Source organism: Pelophylax lessonae (genome assembly GCF_965119305.1).
Source record: "Pelophylax lessonae genome assembly, chromosome: 5".
NCBI lineage: Eukaryota > Metazoa > Chordata > Amphibia > Anura > Ranidae > Pelophylax > Pelophylax lessonae.
The window spans coordinates 393167902-393186166 of NC_138772.1; the positions used below are offsets into that span (position 1 = coordinate 393167902).

Here is an 18265-nt window from a genome sequence, read left to right on the forward strand (position 1 = left end):
TCTTTCCCTGGTGAAGAAAACACCCTTCACAACAGTTGGCCAGATCAAGAACACTCTCCAGGAGGTAGGTGTATGTGTGAAAAGTCAAAAATCAAGAGAAGACTTCACCAGAGTGAATACAGAGGGTTCACCACAAGATGTAAACCATTGGTGAACCTCAAAAACAGGAAGGCCAGATTTGAGTTTGCCAAACAACATCTAAAAAAGCCTTCACAATTCTGGAACAACATCCTATGGACAGATGTGACCAAGATCAACATGTACCAGAGTGATGGGAAGAGAAGAGTATGGAGAAGGAAAGGAACTGCTCATGATCCAAAGCATACCACCTCATCAGTGAAGCATGGTGGTGGTAGTATCATGGCATGGGCATGTATGGCTGCCAATGGAACTGGTTCTCTTGTATTTATTGATGATGTGACTACTGACAAAAGCAGCAGGAAGAATTCTGAAGTGTTTCGGGTAGGGCTGGGCGATAAATCGATTTAATCGATTTATCGATTTTTTGGTTTGAAACGGTTTTCTTTTTGTTAAACTCGAGTTTTTTGTACAATACTAGCCACCGAACTCCCCACCGCCGCGCCTGGATGTGACGTCAGCTGCGGGGCGGGCGGTGCGTCTGTACAGGCCCGGGCTGCGGCGCGCTGTGATGATCACAGCGCGCCGCAGCCCCGGCCTGTACAGACGCACCACCCGCCCCGCAGCTGACGTCACATCCAGGCCGGGGAGACCGTCTGTACCTATCACAGCGCGCCGCAGCCCCGGCCTGTACAGACGCACCGCCCGCCCCGCAGCTGACGTCACATCCAGGCGTGGCGGTGGGGAGTTCGGTGGCTAGTATTGTACAAAAAACTCGAGTTAAGAAAAAAAAGTTTCAAACCAAAAAAAGGTTGAGTTTAATAAAAAAAAAAAAAACGTTTCAAACTAAACGTTACTGGGGACTGGAGTTCTGTTCCTGTGGACTAGGAGCTGGCTGGACTGGAGCCAAGGGCAGGCCCAGGGTGTGTGTAGTTACGCGGGGGCTGGCTGCACAAGGCAGAAAAAAATATTTTTGAAAAAACTAAAATTTTAGAAAAAAAAAAGTTACTTTCAAACAAGTCAAACTAAAAAAGGTGGCCGGTTACTGACTGTGGACTCGTTCTCTGGACTGTCACTGTACCTATCACAGCGCAATCCCCTGTACAGACGCACCGCCGCAGCTGACCTCACAACATCCAGGCGCGGCGGTGGTCCGTCAGAGCCAGACACACATATACAGCGCTTCTCCTTCCTCAGTCCTCCCTCAACACAATGAGCTCTCCTCCCTCCCCGCTCAGCGCGACGCCCCCGCGTCTTCTTTTACTGTCTAATGTCTAGTAGTCTATTAAAAGAACAACACCGTCAAAAAATTAACATGGCAGCGTGTAGTACTACTAGCACTAGCAAAGAACTACTTCCAAAGAAAGGCACAGGTAATTCTGTAATTTGGAACTGGTTTGGTTTTGATGCAGCAGACAATACACAGACAAAGCCTTGCTGCAAAATATGTTTCAAGGCTGTTGCTACTGGAAGCAGCAGTACAACAAATCTTTTCCAGCACCTGAGGAATAAACATCGCGAAGAATGGGAGAAGTGCAGCCGGCTCCGTAGCGAAAACAGCTCCTCTAGCACACCTACTAAGGCTACTATTGCTGCTAAAAAGCAAACTACACTTCCTGACAGCTTTACAAACTGTGTGCCTTATGATAAGAACGGAGCGCGATGGAAAGCGATTACGTTTTATATTGCCACAGACATACTGCCAATTTATTCTGTCGAAAAGCGAGGCTTTAATCACATGATGAAAGTATTAGATGCGAGGTACGTTGTCCCCAGTCGCAAGTATTTTGCCGAAGTAGCGCTGCCTCACCTATACAATACAACTCGGGAAAAGATCCGCAGTGAGATGGAGGAGATGCAGTTTTTCTCAGCCACAACGGACCTGTGGTCCAACCGGACGATGCAGCCATATCTGAGTCTGACGGTTCACTACATCAACACTAGTTGGACTCTGCGCAGCATCTGCCTTCAGACAGAGTATTTCCCCGACAACCACACTGGTGACATAATTGCCCATGGCTTAAAAGACGCTCTCAGCTCCTGGGGACTTTCGGAGGAACAACTCGTCTGCATGACAACTGATAGTGGCACAAACATCATAAAAGCCCTTAAAGACAACAACTGGCCCAGCTTGCAGTGTTTTGGCCACAGACTCCACAATGCTATAGGTAAGAGTTGGTGTAAGAATAAATAGGTGCACAATACTTGCACATTGTAAAGTACTGTTTGCTCATAATTTAAATAGCCAGAACTGTTACATAAAATATACTAAATATCTTTTCACATTTATTACAGAGAATGGTGTAAAGGATCCAAGGATCGATCGGGCCATAGGGGTCTGCAAAAAAGCTGTATCAGCCTTCTCCTACAGCTGGAAAAAAAGGCGAGACATGACAGAGTTGCAGGCTGAGCATGGACTTCCCCAGCATCTTTTGATCTCAGAATCCCCAACACGTTGGGGGTCTCGTCAAAGGATTATTGAGCGCTTTCTTGAGCAAGAGAAGGCAATAACTTGTGTCCTGGGTGCGGACAAGAAAACGCGTCATCTTGTTCCCACGTGGCAAGATTTGGAAGTATTAGAAGCCACCAACAAAGCAGTGAAACCTCTCCAGGACTTCACTGATGCACTGTCAGGGGAATCATATGTCAGTGTGTCATGCATCAAACCAGTGCTGCATTTGTTTAAAACAAGTCTCCTCCTGCCAGAGGAGGAAGATTTGGAGCTAACAAAAACAATCAAAGCTGACATCATGCGTTACCTCAAAAGTAAATACTCTGATTTGGAGAAAGAGGAACTTTTGGACATGGCCACACTTTTAGACCCGAGATTCCGTACAACCTAAATTGATGCTAGCAAATTGGAAGCTGTCAAAAAAAGAGCGGTGTCTGAGATCTCTGCTCTCTGCAACTCTACCACAGAGGAAGCTGGTCCCTCAGCTGTTCAAGAGAAGAACACCCGACCACCAAAAAAGAAAATGACTCTGGGTGCCTTCTTTAAAAACAGTGCACCATCCACCACGCCACACCCACAATCTGAGAAAGCTAAAATTGAGACTGAGCTTGCAACATATTTACTTATTCCAGACATAGAGCCAGACACAGATCCTCTTGAATGGTGGAAGCTGCATCAGCCCAACTTTCCAAGGCTAAGCTTACTGGCTAAAAAATATCTTTCTATTCCAGCCACTAGTGCCCCTTCAGAGAGGGTATTTAGTGTGGGTGGGGGAATAGTTACCTGCAACCGGGCCTGCCTTAAGCCAGAGGTTGTGGACAGGCTCATCTTTCTTGCAAAAAATGTTTAGAATAACTCTGAGCATGCACAATGTTTCAGAGATCTAACAAGCATGTGTTTTGTTGTTATAGATAACTTAGTTTACATTTGTTTTGCTCACTCTTTGAGCAGGCTATATGTCTGCCACAGGCATGTTTCATTTTTTATATTCACAGTTCACACTGAGAAGAGTTTATTTTTTTAATTGTGTAATGTTATATGTTACAAAATTTGTAATTATCTGATTTCTTGAACAGAAAATTTAAGCTACTGTGAAGTTGTTGCACTTTAGTTTTGCTTAAACCTGGGTTAAAGCTTGAAATTGTTGAATGACAGAGCCTCGTTTACTTTTTGTTTTGGGATTCTACGAATTTTAACTCTTGAGGAGTTAAAATAGCAATAAAGTTGCACTTTTGACACTATATCTGATGTCTGCAGTAATTTTCTAAGTGCATTGGAAAAAAAAATCGAAAATCGAATGGAAACTCGAATTTTTCTTTAAAAATGGAAGATTTTTTTTTTAGGCAAAATCGCCCAGCCCTAGTTTCGGGCAATATTATCTACTCATATTCAGCCAAATGCTTCAGAACTCATTGAACGGCGCTTCACAGTACAGATGGACAATGACCCAAAGGATACTGCGAAAGCAACCAAAGAGTTTTTTAAGGGAAAGAAGTGGAATGTTATGCAATGGTCAAGTCAATCACCTGACCTGAATCCGATTGAGCATGCATTTCACTTGCTGAAGACAAAACTGAAGAGAAAATGTCCCAAGAACAAGCAGGAACTGAAGACAGTTGCAGTAAAGGCCTGGCAGAGCATCACCAGGGATGAAACCCAGTGTCTGGTGATGTCTATGCTTTCCAGACTTCAGGCTGTAATTGACTGCAAAGGATTTGCAACCAAGTATTAAAAAAGTGAAAGTTTGATTTATGATTGTTAATTACTTTTGGTCCCTTGAAAAGTGGGAGGCACATATACAAACTGTTGTAATTCCTACACCGTTCACCTGATTTGGATGTAAATACCCTCAAATTAAAGCTGAAAGTCTGCAGTTAAAGCACATCTTGTTTGTTTAATTTCAAATCCATTGTGGTGGTGTATAGAGCCAAAAAGATTAGAATTGTTTTGATGTCCCCATATTTATGGACCTGACTGTATATACTGGCCCCGATATTTATTTTTCTATATATTGCTATTTTTCCATACTAGACATATTTGGATGTATTTACATACAGCTTATCAATATGCGTTACTGTATTTTTTCTTCAAAGTTCTTCTTTACCTTTTTATGTATTTTCGCTCTTTGTGATAAGCACGCCCGCCATGTTATTGTAGTCCTATTACAGGAACCTTGCTTCCTTCGTTGATTGGTAATCATTTTTATTTATCACCTATATTTGTTATATACAGCATAGGTTCTGTCACTGAGTCACTTTATATATTTTATTTCATTGCAATTGCACTGATCACCTTATTTATTGATCAATTGCTGCCATCATTTACGCTTGCATTTATTTCATCCTCATTGATTATTTATTGATTAAACTGAATGTGCACTGGTCACTTTAATTATTGATTATTTGGTACATTATTTATCTTTTTCATACCGGCATTATTTATAGTTTTATGCACATAAGCACTTTTATCACCTTTTTTAAGTTTACACCTTATTAGGTTTGCACATTGTGTCACATCTTATTCAGTTTTTAGCTGTATTTATGATCATCATTTACTAATTATTTTTTATGTCACATTGATATTTATTTGTGTATTGTACATACCGATACATATTTTCCTGTCACAACATTAACACTTTTAGCAGGCAGCGCCATTCCCATACTTTTACCTTTCGTTTCCATAGTAGATGGAGGAATGCCTCCGCCCAGAGGCCAGGTAAGAGTACGGGAGAGCAGCCAGCTCATCTTCCCAGTGGCAGTTTAAAGATCAGGGAAGAGAGGAAGATGTCCTCACTCCCCAGCCACAGAAAGCATGGATTTAATTAAGTTTTCATTGGCTGATGTTATCAATTAGGAGTCATCTGCTGAAGTGTTGGCACTGGGCACGAGTGGGCGGAGGAATGCCTCCGCCCAGAGGCCAGGTAAGAGTACGGGAGAGCAGCCAGCTCATCTTCCCAGTGGCAGTTTAAAGATCAGGGAAGAGAGGAAGATGTCCTCACTCCCCAGCCACAGAAAGCATGGATTTAATTAAGTTTTCATTGGCTGATGTTATCAATTAGGAGTCATCTGCTGAAGTGTTGGCACTGGGCACGAGTGCCGCCAGCTTTTTGTACAGGACGACAACCCAGCGAACCTCCAGAAGATGAGATGGCATCAGGGCAAAACATCCCTGAGCTCTGTCCAGCACCGGCAACAACTTCAGCCTTCCTGAGAGAAGAGGCAGCCGGCCTTTCTCCCACACCATTTACGAGAACATGGGATTTCCTGTCATCAGAATCTGTAGAGTTACAACAAACTGGACAGAGGGTCAGAGACCTCTGCCCCACACCCACGGCAGTTCCTGAGGCCCAGGGTGAGAAGATGGCGGTCACTCCCCAGCAGAATTGGAAATTCTACATACTATACATATTAGTCACATCATCTTGTATCTATAATCACTCACACCTTATTGCCAAAGAATTTTGCAAATGAATAGGAATACCGATATTAATTTTCTATTTTGAAACCAGTGTGGTTAGAATTTTTATAGATTTGTCCTATTGTTAAATGATTTTAATAGTCCCTTATGGGCACAGTGCGGTTGCAAATCCACCTAAAGAATAAATTGATTTTATACAGGGGAATTAGCTATGGATCGGCTAGTTTTCAATTCAAATTTAGCATGGGGACACCGCTGTCGTCTTCTTCCGGCTACGATTTGCATATGGGCAGAGTAAGGGCGGAGATAGGGGTGTAACCGGCACTATAAACAGACGTTCAACGCTATGCTGTCTAAACTCTGAAGACGTCACCGGAAGTGACGAAACGCGTCAGTTTGGACCAAATAACGTCATCACGCTACCCTAGTTGGAACGCAAGCCGGAAGTTAGCCGTTATTCCGCGAGGAGGACGTGCGGCCCGCACTGCTGACCACCAGGGATAGTGTGCTACACGATTTTATTTGTTTTGAACCCGATGGATGGGTAATAAAATCTTTTTGAGACTTTATCACACTATTGGAGCCTTTCTTCTTCCCTTATACTATTCTTGAGTACTACATTTCGGGGTCCAGAGGAGCCATTATCAGCCCGCAGGACCGTGTAAAGGGGAGAGCCACTTAGCCCAGAGGGCAAACAAAGCCTGAAAGGTCTTAGTGTCATATGGCACATAAGACCCACGTTATCTGGTAAGTGACCCATCTTATTCAATTTTGGAACAAGCAATCGATACTATGAAAATCAAAACAGAGCACTTGCACTTTTTGTGGATACCACTTATTGAGGACATTAATTGCCTGAGCATAATAACCTTATATTAATGGACTTTTTAATATAATAATTTTTCCCTTTACAGATTGTTGATTTTTGATGATATTTATTGGAGTCACAGTCACTCATTTATATGATCCACTGGCACGTTTTATGAATTTTAATATAATTATATCCAATTTCATACTATTTAAATATGTTTTTAACAATCAAGTGATATTTATGAAGACACATTGGCACTTTACAAGCACAGGTTAGAATTTATTGGTAATTTTAATTCGTAAGATTTTAGTTGCTTATTCAATTAGCAAGCGCTGTATTTTGGCCTTTTTAAAGACCATTCCTGTGGCATATACTCATTTTCTACAGCAGCTGCTTATTTAGTCATTTTAATAGTTTTAAAATATATTAATAGTGCTTTTATCAATTCTTACACCCACCTTGTCACCCTAAAACTTGGCGCAGGGAATATACTTTGTATATATCTTTCTACAGGTGATCATATTTGTTCGGTAAGCCTGCATGAACATCTGGTGAAGGCTTTTTGTCTGTCAACACACATTTTTAGGAACTCTTGGTGGAATGTCTGGCTATATTTATACACTGTGTGAACTTTTATTTCATAGGTTTTTTTTTTTTTTTGGTGCATTTGTTTTTTCTTTTCTTGATCAGCGCAACATGGTTTATTCATTAATACATTCCAAATATAGCCACTGTTTTTACAGTAACAATCAGATACATATGATTGACCCTGTTTTACCTGTCCATGACACTGGACCGCATATAGAGTTCAGGCTTCACCCATCACAGAGAGCATGCCCATGAAGGACTCCCAAGGTTTTACTGAGGTTGCACCGATCCAGGTGCACTGCTTCTATTATTGTATTATAAGTGAAGGATTTGATTGAATAAATAATTTAAAAATCTAAAGATATCCAAAGATAAAATATTAAAGGGAAGAGTGATTTCTTCTTAAAGTGTATGTAAACCTGATTCATGAAATTTGACCTAAGCACATATATCTGTAGTATTTTCTAATCTCTCTCCAAAGCCCTAAGTCAGGGTGGGTGCTATAAATAGATTAGCAGAGAGCTGGTCTATTCATAGCACAGCTCTGCTCATTCCTTCTATCCTTTGCCTAATGGGGAGGGGTGTGTGCCTTTCCTCCAATCAGCTGTCACACAGTATGTGCTAAGAAACCACACCCAGTGCTGAACAGGAAGAAAAAAACTATAGCAAGCTGAAGACAGCAGATATACTATGTAGGGAGATTGGTTTCATTTCTGTGCATCATCTGAGGCTGTTCACTTCACTGGGTATATGTAAGGGCTTACATCCACTTTAGGGTAGAAGAGGTCAAACAACTTAGGTACGCTAGCAATAAACTGAGGACTTACAGAGTGGGGTAAGGTTATAGGGGACGTACCCAGGGGGTATGAGTCTAAAACCCATGGTCTATGAATACTCAGTCTGTGTCCTGTGCTGATTTAGATATACCTTTATGGGTAATCAGGGCTAGGCTGGGATTTTGTATTTGAAGTGAAGGTGCCTTATTATATGGAGGCCATTGGTGATCAACATAGCCTTAACATAAAAATGATCCCTACTTTGAAAACAAGATTAGTTTTAACCAAATAACCTAAGATTGACCACTTTCTTTCCCCCAAGTCAAAAATTGCTTCAAATACCATACAACTTACCTGGAAAAACACTTCCAGCTTTAAAATCTACATCTCTATCAAATTTAACAAACACAAAGACTGGTTTTTCAGGGTCCGGCATTACTTTAACTTTGACTGGTTGACTTTCCAGAGTACTTTTGTGATATGATGCTTTACATTGCAAGGAATAAACCCCCCTAAAGAAAAAAAAAAAAAAAAGACCTTAGACTTTATTATAGAATATTTTTAGAAATATAAAGTGATAAAAGGGTACCAGCTACAAGTACAGAATTCTCCAGAACATAAAAATACTGAATTGTAGCATGAATGACAAAATGTCCAACCAAATTTTTTTTTGGTTTTGTTTTGGATAAAGTGGGGAAGAATCAGAACCTTTTTACTGTCCCAGTAACAACAGTTTCACCAGACAGAAAAAAAGGGAAGAATATCAACAGCTGAGACAAAGAAAAATGGAGAGTAGGGGAAGGCTAGAACATTTGTCTGCCTTTTATTGCTGTCTGTGTCCCCACTTTATATTTCCCTCAGTCCCTGTCTGATTAAACCATTTTTAGGCAGACAAGAGTGATAGAAAATCTCTCTATTTGAACTCTGGTTAATCGCGAAACCTCAAAGGGGTTCAACATCAAATCCTTTACCACTTTATTTAGAACAAAAAAAGTTTGGCTGGACACACAGTACATGTTAAACATTTACACATAAGGGAATTGGAAAATAAATGTATCATCCAACAAGCACATCTATTTTTCAGTGCATGTTCGGTGAATTAAATAAACCCGGTTTCAAATGGAATTTACCAACTCATCTGATTAATTTCCTGTGGTATTTACTTGAAAGCGTTAGATTATTGCAAGACTGTACAAAAAATTATTTGCTACATTTGAAAATCAAAATATATGCAGAAGTAGGTTAGCTAAGGATAAGATTCAAAGCCCAACTTTGGGGTTAAAATAACCTCCCTCTCTTAAAAAAAAAAAAAGTAAGCTGTTGTCACGTGGTCATCCCCCTCTCTGAATATTTCCAGGATGGGCCCTTCAGGATGTCAATGTCACTGTTCAAGTTGTGTGGACAATTCCTTTTGACTGGCCAGCAGAGAGGTCATCTCAGGATCCAGAAAAGGACCAATGTAAGCCTGAAGGGAGTGAAGGGGACCTGCCATTAAGATTAAAACAGCCCTGAGCTATCAGTCCCTGCAGATGGATACAGCTTCAACAAAGAACCTGGATGGGGGGGCTCAGGTGAGTATAACTGACCTTACCATGTAAGGAAAACCAAACACTCAGAAGAGTGGGTTAGACAGGAGTGGGAAGGAGGGATGGGGAAAACGGAATTTTTGTAAAATCTTACCTGTAAAATTCCTTTCTCTGAGTCCTCCGACAGTCGCCGCCTCTTCATATTCGTCACAATGGGGTATTAGACTTTGCTCCGAAGGAGTAGCTAGGCAACAGAATATGTTAACATTAAAGCTTTTAACATATCCCACCCTCAAGGGGTGGTCCCCTCAGTCAATACCCTCCTACTTCCTGCAACCATATCTCAGTTTCAGTGGAATAGCAGTAGAGTATATAACCAAAACCCCAAAAGAGGGGCGGGGGCGGCGACTGTCGGAGGACTCAGAGAAAGGAATTTTACAGGTAAGATTTTACAAAAATTCCGTTTTCTCTTACGTCCTCCGACAGTCGCCGCCTCTTCATATTCGTCACAATGGGGACGTCCCAAAGCAGTGCAAACATGAGGGGTGGGAAACACATCCGCGCCGTAAGGCAACGCAGTCTCCGCATCAAAGAAAGGAACCTTACCAAAGGAAGGAAACCAGCTGGAAAATAGGAAAAAACTTGATCAACAGGAGCAACAACCCAGGAAAAATAAATAACCAGGGGATAAAAGACATATCCCAACAGCCAGGGATCCCAACAGGTGATCCTAGGGAACAGCCGCACTAAGAACCTTGCGGCCAAAGGAAGCATCCGCCGATGCCTGAACATCTACCTTGTAGAATTTTGTGAAAGTGTGTACGGTCGACCAGGTCGCCGCCTTACACACCTGGGCTACAGAAGCCCCATGACGACAGGCCCAAGACGTACTCAGAGATCTTGTAGAGTGCGCCTTCACAGGCACAGGGGGAACCTTCCCCTGCAAAGCATAGGCCTGTTCAATGGTCTGCCTGATCCATTTGGCGATGGTAGAGGCCGACGCCGCCATGCCCTTCCGAGGACCCTCTGGAAGAACAAACAAGGAATCCGTCTTTCGAAAAGACTCAGTCGATTTAAGGTAAACCCTTATCGCCCGAACAACATCCAAAGAATGTAGTCTCACCTCTTTCGGATGTTTAGGCTTCGCGCACAGCGAAGGCAAGACAATATCCTCATTGAGATGGAATTCCGAAACTCGCTTCGGAAGAAAAGAAGGATTAGGTCGCAAGACCACCTTATCCAAGTGAATAACCAGATACGAAGACTTGCAGGACAAAGCCGCCAGCTCCGACACTCTGCGAGCCGAAGTGATCGCAACCAAAAAGACGACCTTTTTGGACAACATAGACAACGAGATCTCCCTGATCTGTTCAAAAGGAGCACGTTGTAACACAGATAGAACGAGATTCAAGTCCCAAGGGGGCAGAGGATCCCTCCTAGGAGGAACCAGATGCCGCACTCCCTGAACAAAAGTGCCAACCAAGGAGTTGGAAGCCACGGGACGCTGAAAAAGAAAGGCCAGCGCAGACACCTGACCCTTTATCGTAGCCAGCGCCAAACGCTGATCGACACCTGTTTGAAGGAAGGACAACACTCGGGAAACCGAGTACGTGTGGGGTGAAAACCCCCTGGACTCACACCAGGCAAAATAGGCCTTCCAAGTACGGTAGTAAACCTTCCCCGAGGAAGACTTCCTCGCGTTGATCAAGGTATGAACGACCTCAGGGGAGAGACCCCACTCCTTCAGGACCTCGGTGTCAACAGCCAGGCCGTCAAAGCCAGTGACTGTAAAGCAGGATGGTATATCGGCCCTTGAGACAGGAGATCGTCTCTAAGAGGCAGACGCCACGGGGCGTCGACCGCCAGATTCACGAGGTCTGCGTACCAGGACCGGCGTGACCAATCCGGCGCCACAAGAATCACCGTGCTGCGTTCCGAGTGTAACCTGCGAAGGAACCTGGACAGCAACTGAATCGGTGGAAACGCGTACATCAGCTTGTACTGATGCCACGGGGCCACTAACGCGTCCGACGCGTCTGCCCGAGGGTCGCGCGTCCTTGCCACGAACCTTCTCACCTTGTTGAGACGAGACGCGAACAGGTCCACATCTGGAAGACCCCACTTCGCGCACAACATCTGGAAGACAGTCGGGTGGAGAGACCATTCCCCCTGATCCAGGGTCTGGCGACTCAGATAGTCCGCCTGCCAGTTCTCCACCCCCGGAATGTGAACCGCCGTTATCGCCGGGACATGAGTCTCGGCCCAGGACAGAATGTCGGCCACTTCTCGAGCCGCTCGGGCACTCCTGGTGCCCCCTTGGTGGTTGATGTAGGCCACCGCCGTGGCATTGTCTGTCTGCACCCGAACCGGGCAGCCCTGCAGCCGGTCCGTCCAACGATGAAGACAGAGATTTATCGCACGCAATTCCAGAATGTTGATCGGAAGGGAGGACTCCCCCTCCGACCAAGTTCCCTGGGCGGACAGAACGCCCAGAACACCACCCCAGCCCGACAGGCTGGCATCCGTGGTGATCACCGTCCACGAGATAGGACGAAAAGACTTGCCCCCCGACACCATCGGGGACTGGAGCCACCACAGAAGGTCCCTTCTGGTGCGATGGCCCAACGAGATTTGAAGATCCAGAGATTGAGGTCGCCCGTCCCATCTGGACAGGATCTCCGCTTGGAGACCCCGCGTGTGAAACTGGGCGAAGGGAATCGCCTCGAAGGCCGAGACCATCAATCCCAGACATCTCATGCACGTCCGCAGAGACGAGTGCGGAACGTCCCTGAGGGACCTGACTTCCTCCTGAAGAGTTCTGAGTTTGTCTTCCGGCAGGAAGACCTTCGCCTGAACCGAGTCCAAGATCATTCCCAGGTAGGGAAGACGAACCGACGGACTCAGTGTCGACTTTGGAAAATTTATCGTCCAACCAAACTCCTGCAGAGTTTGCATCGTGACAGACAGGTCCTTCTCCAGACCCTGGCTGGTCGCAGACCGAACGAGAATGTCGTCCAGATACCCCAGGACAGAGATGCCCTGGGCTCTCAATAATGCCATAACCGGTGCAAGCACCTTGGTGAAAACCCGCGGAGCCGAGGCGAGACCAAAAGGTAACGCCACGAACTGGTAGTGATCCTCCGCAATGGCGAATCGAAGGTACCTCTGGTGACCCTCGAAAATGGGGATGTGAAGATCCGCATCCTTCAAATCGATGGAGGCCATGAATTCCCCTGGAACCAGGGCAGCCACCACCGACCGCAGGGATTCCATGCGGAACTTGCGAACCCGCACAGAGCGGTTTAGAGCCTTCAAGTCCAGAATTGGACGAACCTTGCCCTCCTTCCTGGGCACGGTGAACAGATTGGAATAAAACCCCCGAAATCTGTCCCGATGAGGCACCGGAACCACCGCTCCCTGAGCCCTCAGGTCTCGCACCGCCAGGTGCAGGTCCCGTAAACGCTCTGGAGACAGTTGAAGATTTGAGGGAAAAAATCTGCTCTCCGGCCGAGAGAGAAACTCGATCTTGTAACCAGATCGAACGATCTCCTGAACCCACCTGTCCCGCACGCGGGCCAACCAGGGTTGAAGAAAACCGAGCAAGCGTCCCCCCACCCCAAAACTGGGTGAGGGCGCCCCTTCAGGCCGCACTGTTATGGGCAGCGGGTCCGGACTGACCGGACTTCTGTTTACCAGACCACGGCTTCTTTTGAGAGCCTTGTCCCTTGAACGGTTTGCCCTTGTAGTGCGACCGAAAGGCACGAAAGGACCCCTGAGGGGGCCGAAAATTAGCATGCTTCTTCCCAGAAGCCCCCTTAGCCTTGGGGAAATGGGGCAGGAGAGTGCTCTTACCTCCGGTGATCCCCTTAATCAACACATCCAAGGACTCCCATCATAAGGCAGATTGGCTAAGGTCTTACGTGAAGATTGGTCCACCGACCAACACTTCAACCAAACCAGGCGGCGAGACAACACCGCCACGTTGTGTACACGTGCAGCCAACGGGACTAAGTCCAAGTCCGCATCACACAGATACATGACACCCTGGTGGATTTGATCCACCATATCCAGGGTCGCCGGCGAGGCCGAATCGGCCACCAGGACGCGCCTAAGCATCTGCGTCCAACTTGCGACAGCCTGGGCCGCCATGAGAGAGGCAAACAGAGCTTTAAGCATAGAACCCGTAAGAGAGTAAGTATGACGGGCAAGAGACTCCATTCTTCTATCCGTGGCATCACGGAACACCGGGGAATCCTCTGCAGGAATCGCAGTGGATTTGTTCAAAACCGCAATTGCGTGATCCACCGGGGGTGGTACACACCACCGTTCATCAGTGGAAGGCGAAAAAGGATAACGCAGCTTGAACCTACTTGGCACAGCAAAAGGTTTGCGTAAAGTGCGCCATTGTTCCTTAACAGCGCGCTGAAAATCATCATTGCAGGGAAAACCTGCGGCGTCCTGCGTTTTCTCTGCGTCCCATAAGCCGCCAAGGCAGCGGGGGGACACACTTCATCCTGCAAACGCAGCGTTTGTTTTATGGAAGCAATCAATTCATCCATGATTGCAAGCTCTTCAGGCGAGCCAGGGGGAGAATTATCAACCCCCTCAACCTCAGCCTCCACCTCGGACCCCACTAGATCCAGGGAGGAGCGGGACCCTGATAAGGAGACCCCCGCCATAACAGCCCCATCACCTTCACCCTCAGAATCAGAGGAAACAGAAACTCTGGGTCTTTTAGTAGATTGAGCAGCCACCAGCATCTGCACCTGAGCAGCAAGGCCGGCCACAATAGTGGCCAAATCCCCCCCTGGGGGGGAAACAGCGGTCCCCTGGCTTTCCACCAAGGTGGCAGGAAATTTGCCCTCCTGAGAATCCATTGCCCCAATATGATATGCCGGAGAATAAAGGGTTAACTGCCCCTTTAACAAGCGCGGCGAGCGCAGCCCACCGCACCACACACAAGCACAATGAGACCCCCACAGGGACAATAAACTGACACAGGCAATGGATATAGCAAGAACAGAAGGATAAAACCTGAGGAGACCCTCGCCGCTGCTGCTGCCTCGATCGGTGTACCAAGGAGAAGAGGAAGTGATGAGACCAGGGCGCTCTATTAAAGCCTATGGGAGGCTACAAGAAAATGGCCGCCATGCATGTAGAACATGCGGCCGGAGCGAGTGCAGGCAAAATGGCGCCGTTTGGCGCCGAAACCGCCGCTCCTACAGTACAGTAATGCACATAACACCATCCATATAAAAAAACATGGCAGATCGCCGAAGCGATCGCTGTATTGTGCCCAAACATGCCACAAAACATGCCCCACAGCACACAGCTTCTCACACTGAACAAGGCTGACACAGACAGTGTCACACAGCTCCCCCCCCTTGCAGCCCGCAGCATGCAGCAGAGTGATAGGGAGACAAACAGTGTGAACAGAAGCAGGTTACACAGTCCCAGACTGACACCCCCCCAGACAGACAGGTCCCCACATAGATACACTTACCTCTCAATGGTGTGGGGGACCCGCACAGACGAACAAGCCGCTGCACATGAGGCAGGGAGAGTCGCATACAAGACGCACAAAATGGGGGTTAAGAAACCTCACAGCGTCCAGTGAGGTAGCCACCTCACCAATCATCCCTGCACCGAACAGGGATGGGTCGTTCACTGTGCCAGGAGCGTTACCTGGCTGAACGCTCGATGGCAGGCTGGGAAGCCACTGACCCACGACCTGCGACCAGGGGGATCAGCCCGAGACCCAGCCCGCATGATCCTCTTCGTCAGAAGAACTAACTAATGCTGACAAAAAGAACAGCTAAGTAAAGAGAGAGAAAAAACTCAAACAAAAAATCAAAAAAGAAGAAAGAGGCTGGGGCACAAAGCCCCAGCACAGAGAGAACCAGCTACTCCTGACAAGCTAGACATTGAAACTGAGATATGGTTGCAGGAAGTAGGAGGGTATTGACTGAGGGGACCACCCCTTGAGGGTGGGATATGTTAAAAGCTTTAATGTTAACATATTCTGCTGCCTAGCTACTCCTTCGGAGCAAAGTCTAATACCCCATTGTGACGAATATGAAGAGGCGGCGACTGTCGGAGGACGTAAGAGAAAGATTAGATTTTGCCAAGAGTTGGGCTTTACACAGCTAACTTTATTCAGGTCAATTCTCACCTTACAGTCATATCACAGCTCCACAAACATAAATTTACATTGCCGAAAATTTAGCCCTCCAAGAGTTTCTAACTTGGTACTGAACTACTTGGAGGCTGTAATAAAGAATACTGTTAAAATAGAATTGTTGAAATATTTGTAAATTCCTTTCTGTGCCTATTGAGGGACACAGAAAATAATTTTACTGTTATATTTTGGCTACACTGCAGACTACAGGAGACCTGGACACCAGCCAACCCTAAATAACGGCCCCTACCTCTACCAGCATTCATTATTGTAACAAACCGGCCAAACGGAGCAATCAGGGCAGAAGGGCCATAGTCATCGAGTTGACCAAAAACCCGATGGACACTCTGACAGAGCTCCAGCGTTTCTCTGTGGAGAAATGAGAACTTTCCAGAAGAGCAACCCTCCCTGTAGCACTCCACCAATCGGGCCCGTATGGTAGAGTGGCCAAACTTCTCAGTAAAAGGCACATGACAGCCCACCTGTAGTTTGCCAAAAGGCACATGAAGGACTCCCAGATTATGAGAAACAAAATTCTCTGGAACTCTTTGGTCCAAATGGCGAGCGTAATGTCTTGAGGAAACCAGGCACCGCTCATCACCTTGCCAATACCATCACAGTGAAGCATGGTGGTGGCAGCATCATGCTGTAGGGATGTTTTTAGTGCCAGGAACTGGGAGACTATTTAGGATCGAGGGAAAGGTGAATGCAGCAATGTACAGAGACATCCTTGATGAAAACCTTCTCCATAGTGCTCTGCTTCCAATGGGTCAACTACCCTAAGCACAGAGCCGAGATAACAAAGAAGTGGCTACTGGACAACTCTGTAAATGTCCTTGAGTGACCCAGCCAGAGCCCAGACTTGATCCTGATTGAACATTTCTGGAGAGATCGTAAAATGGCTGTGAACCAACGCCCCCTAGCCAACCTTGAGCTTGAGAGGTCCTACAAAGAAGAATGGGTGAAACTGCCCAAAAATAGGTGTGCCAAGCTTGTAGCATCATACTCAAGACTTGAGGCTGTAATTGGTGTCAAATGTGCTTCAACAAAGTATTAAGTAAAGGCTGTGAATACTTATGTACATGTGATTTTTGTTCCTTTTTATTTTCTTTTAATAAATTTGCAAATATTTCAAATAAACGTCTTTAACATTGTCATTATGGGGTATTGTTTGTAGAATTTGGAGGAAAATAATGAATTTAATCCTTTGGAATAAGGCTGTAACAAAATGTGGAAAAAGTGCTGTGAATTCTTTCTGGATGCACTGTAGGTAGTGTGTGCCTTAACATTAAAGAGATCAATCTGATGCTGAGACTAAAAGCTTGGATGCTGGACAGTCTGGGTCATACAGAGAAGAAAAAACAAAACAATTTGTGCAATCTTACAAGAACCATCTGGAATGAAAACAAGTGAAATGTCTTTTTAGTGAATTAGAGCCTGACAGAAGGGCAGAATAACAATGCCCTGGTTTAGATAAAATACAAACTACCAAAGGAAAGAAGAAAGTCCCTTGCCTTAACACCATCTTGTCCCTATGAAAAAAATGAAAGGGTTCTGTGCTGGCATAAAGGCAACATTTCAGCTAATCACCTCACAGACTTAATGACCATAAGAAACACCACCTTGTTGGGTGAGAGGACAGAGAGAGAGGAAGGGAGAGAGGAAGGGAGGAGAATTGTGTATGATAGGATTAAACAGTAGTTTTCAAAACACAGACAGAACCAATTCAAATCTCATGGAGTTGCAGTGCCTTGAAAAAGTATTCATACCCCTTAAAATTTTTCACATCTTATGTTACAACCTAAAACGCAAATTTATTTTATTGGGATTTTTTGTGATAGACCTACACGAAGTGTTCTAAAAAATATTGAAAACCGTTTATATAATTTCCCTTCCACTTTACAATTATGTGCCACTTTGTGTTGGTCTAGCACAGGGATAGGCAAACTGTTGCCCTCCAGATGTTGCAGAACTACAAGTCCCATGAAGCATAGCAAGACTCTAACAGCCACAAGCATGACACCCAGAGGCAGAGGCATGATGGGACTTGTAGTTTTGCAACAGCTGGAGGGCTACAGTTTGCATATCCCTGGAAAATCCAATAAAATACATTTACATTTTTGGTTGTAACATGACAATATGTGGAAAATTTCAAAGGGTATGAATACTTTTTCAAGGCATTGTACAGTGCAATGAAAATGAGGAGCTACATTGGAAACTCCCTATATAAAAATCTTAACCACTTGCCGCCCAAGCCAATTCTGAACCTTCTCACATACATGTAAAAAACAATATACAGATTTCTGTGATATAAAAAAATGAGACACTTTTTCCACCTTTAATGTGACCTATAATCTGTACAACTCAGGTGAACAACAAATTGAAATCTTTTAGGTGGAGGGAAGTAAAAATAAAAAAAATTTATTATATGGTTGCATA

The 18265-nt window shown here is 45.3% G+C and overlaps 1 protein-coding gene across 1 annotated transcript in view; it reads right to left on the reverse strand.

Annotated features, from left to right (window-relative positions):
- The window catches only part of SMCHD1 (structural maintenance of chromosomes flexible hinge domain containing 1), a 1054086-nt gene that overhangs the window by 319693 nt on the left and 716128 nt on the right, over positions 1–18265 (reverse strand). The window contains exon 33 of the mRNA XM_082259552.1: positions 8477–8634. Within this exon, the coding sequence (XP_082115678.1) occupies positions 8477–8634 (158 nt within the window). The remainder of the gene's footprint in view (positions 1–8476; positions 8635–18265) is intronic.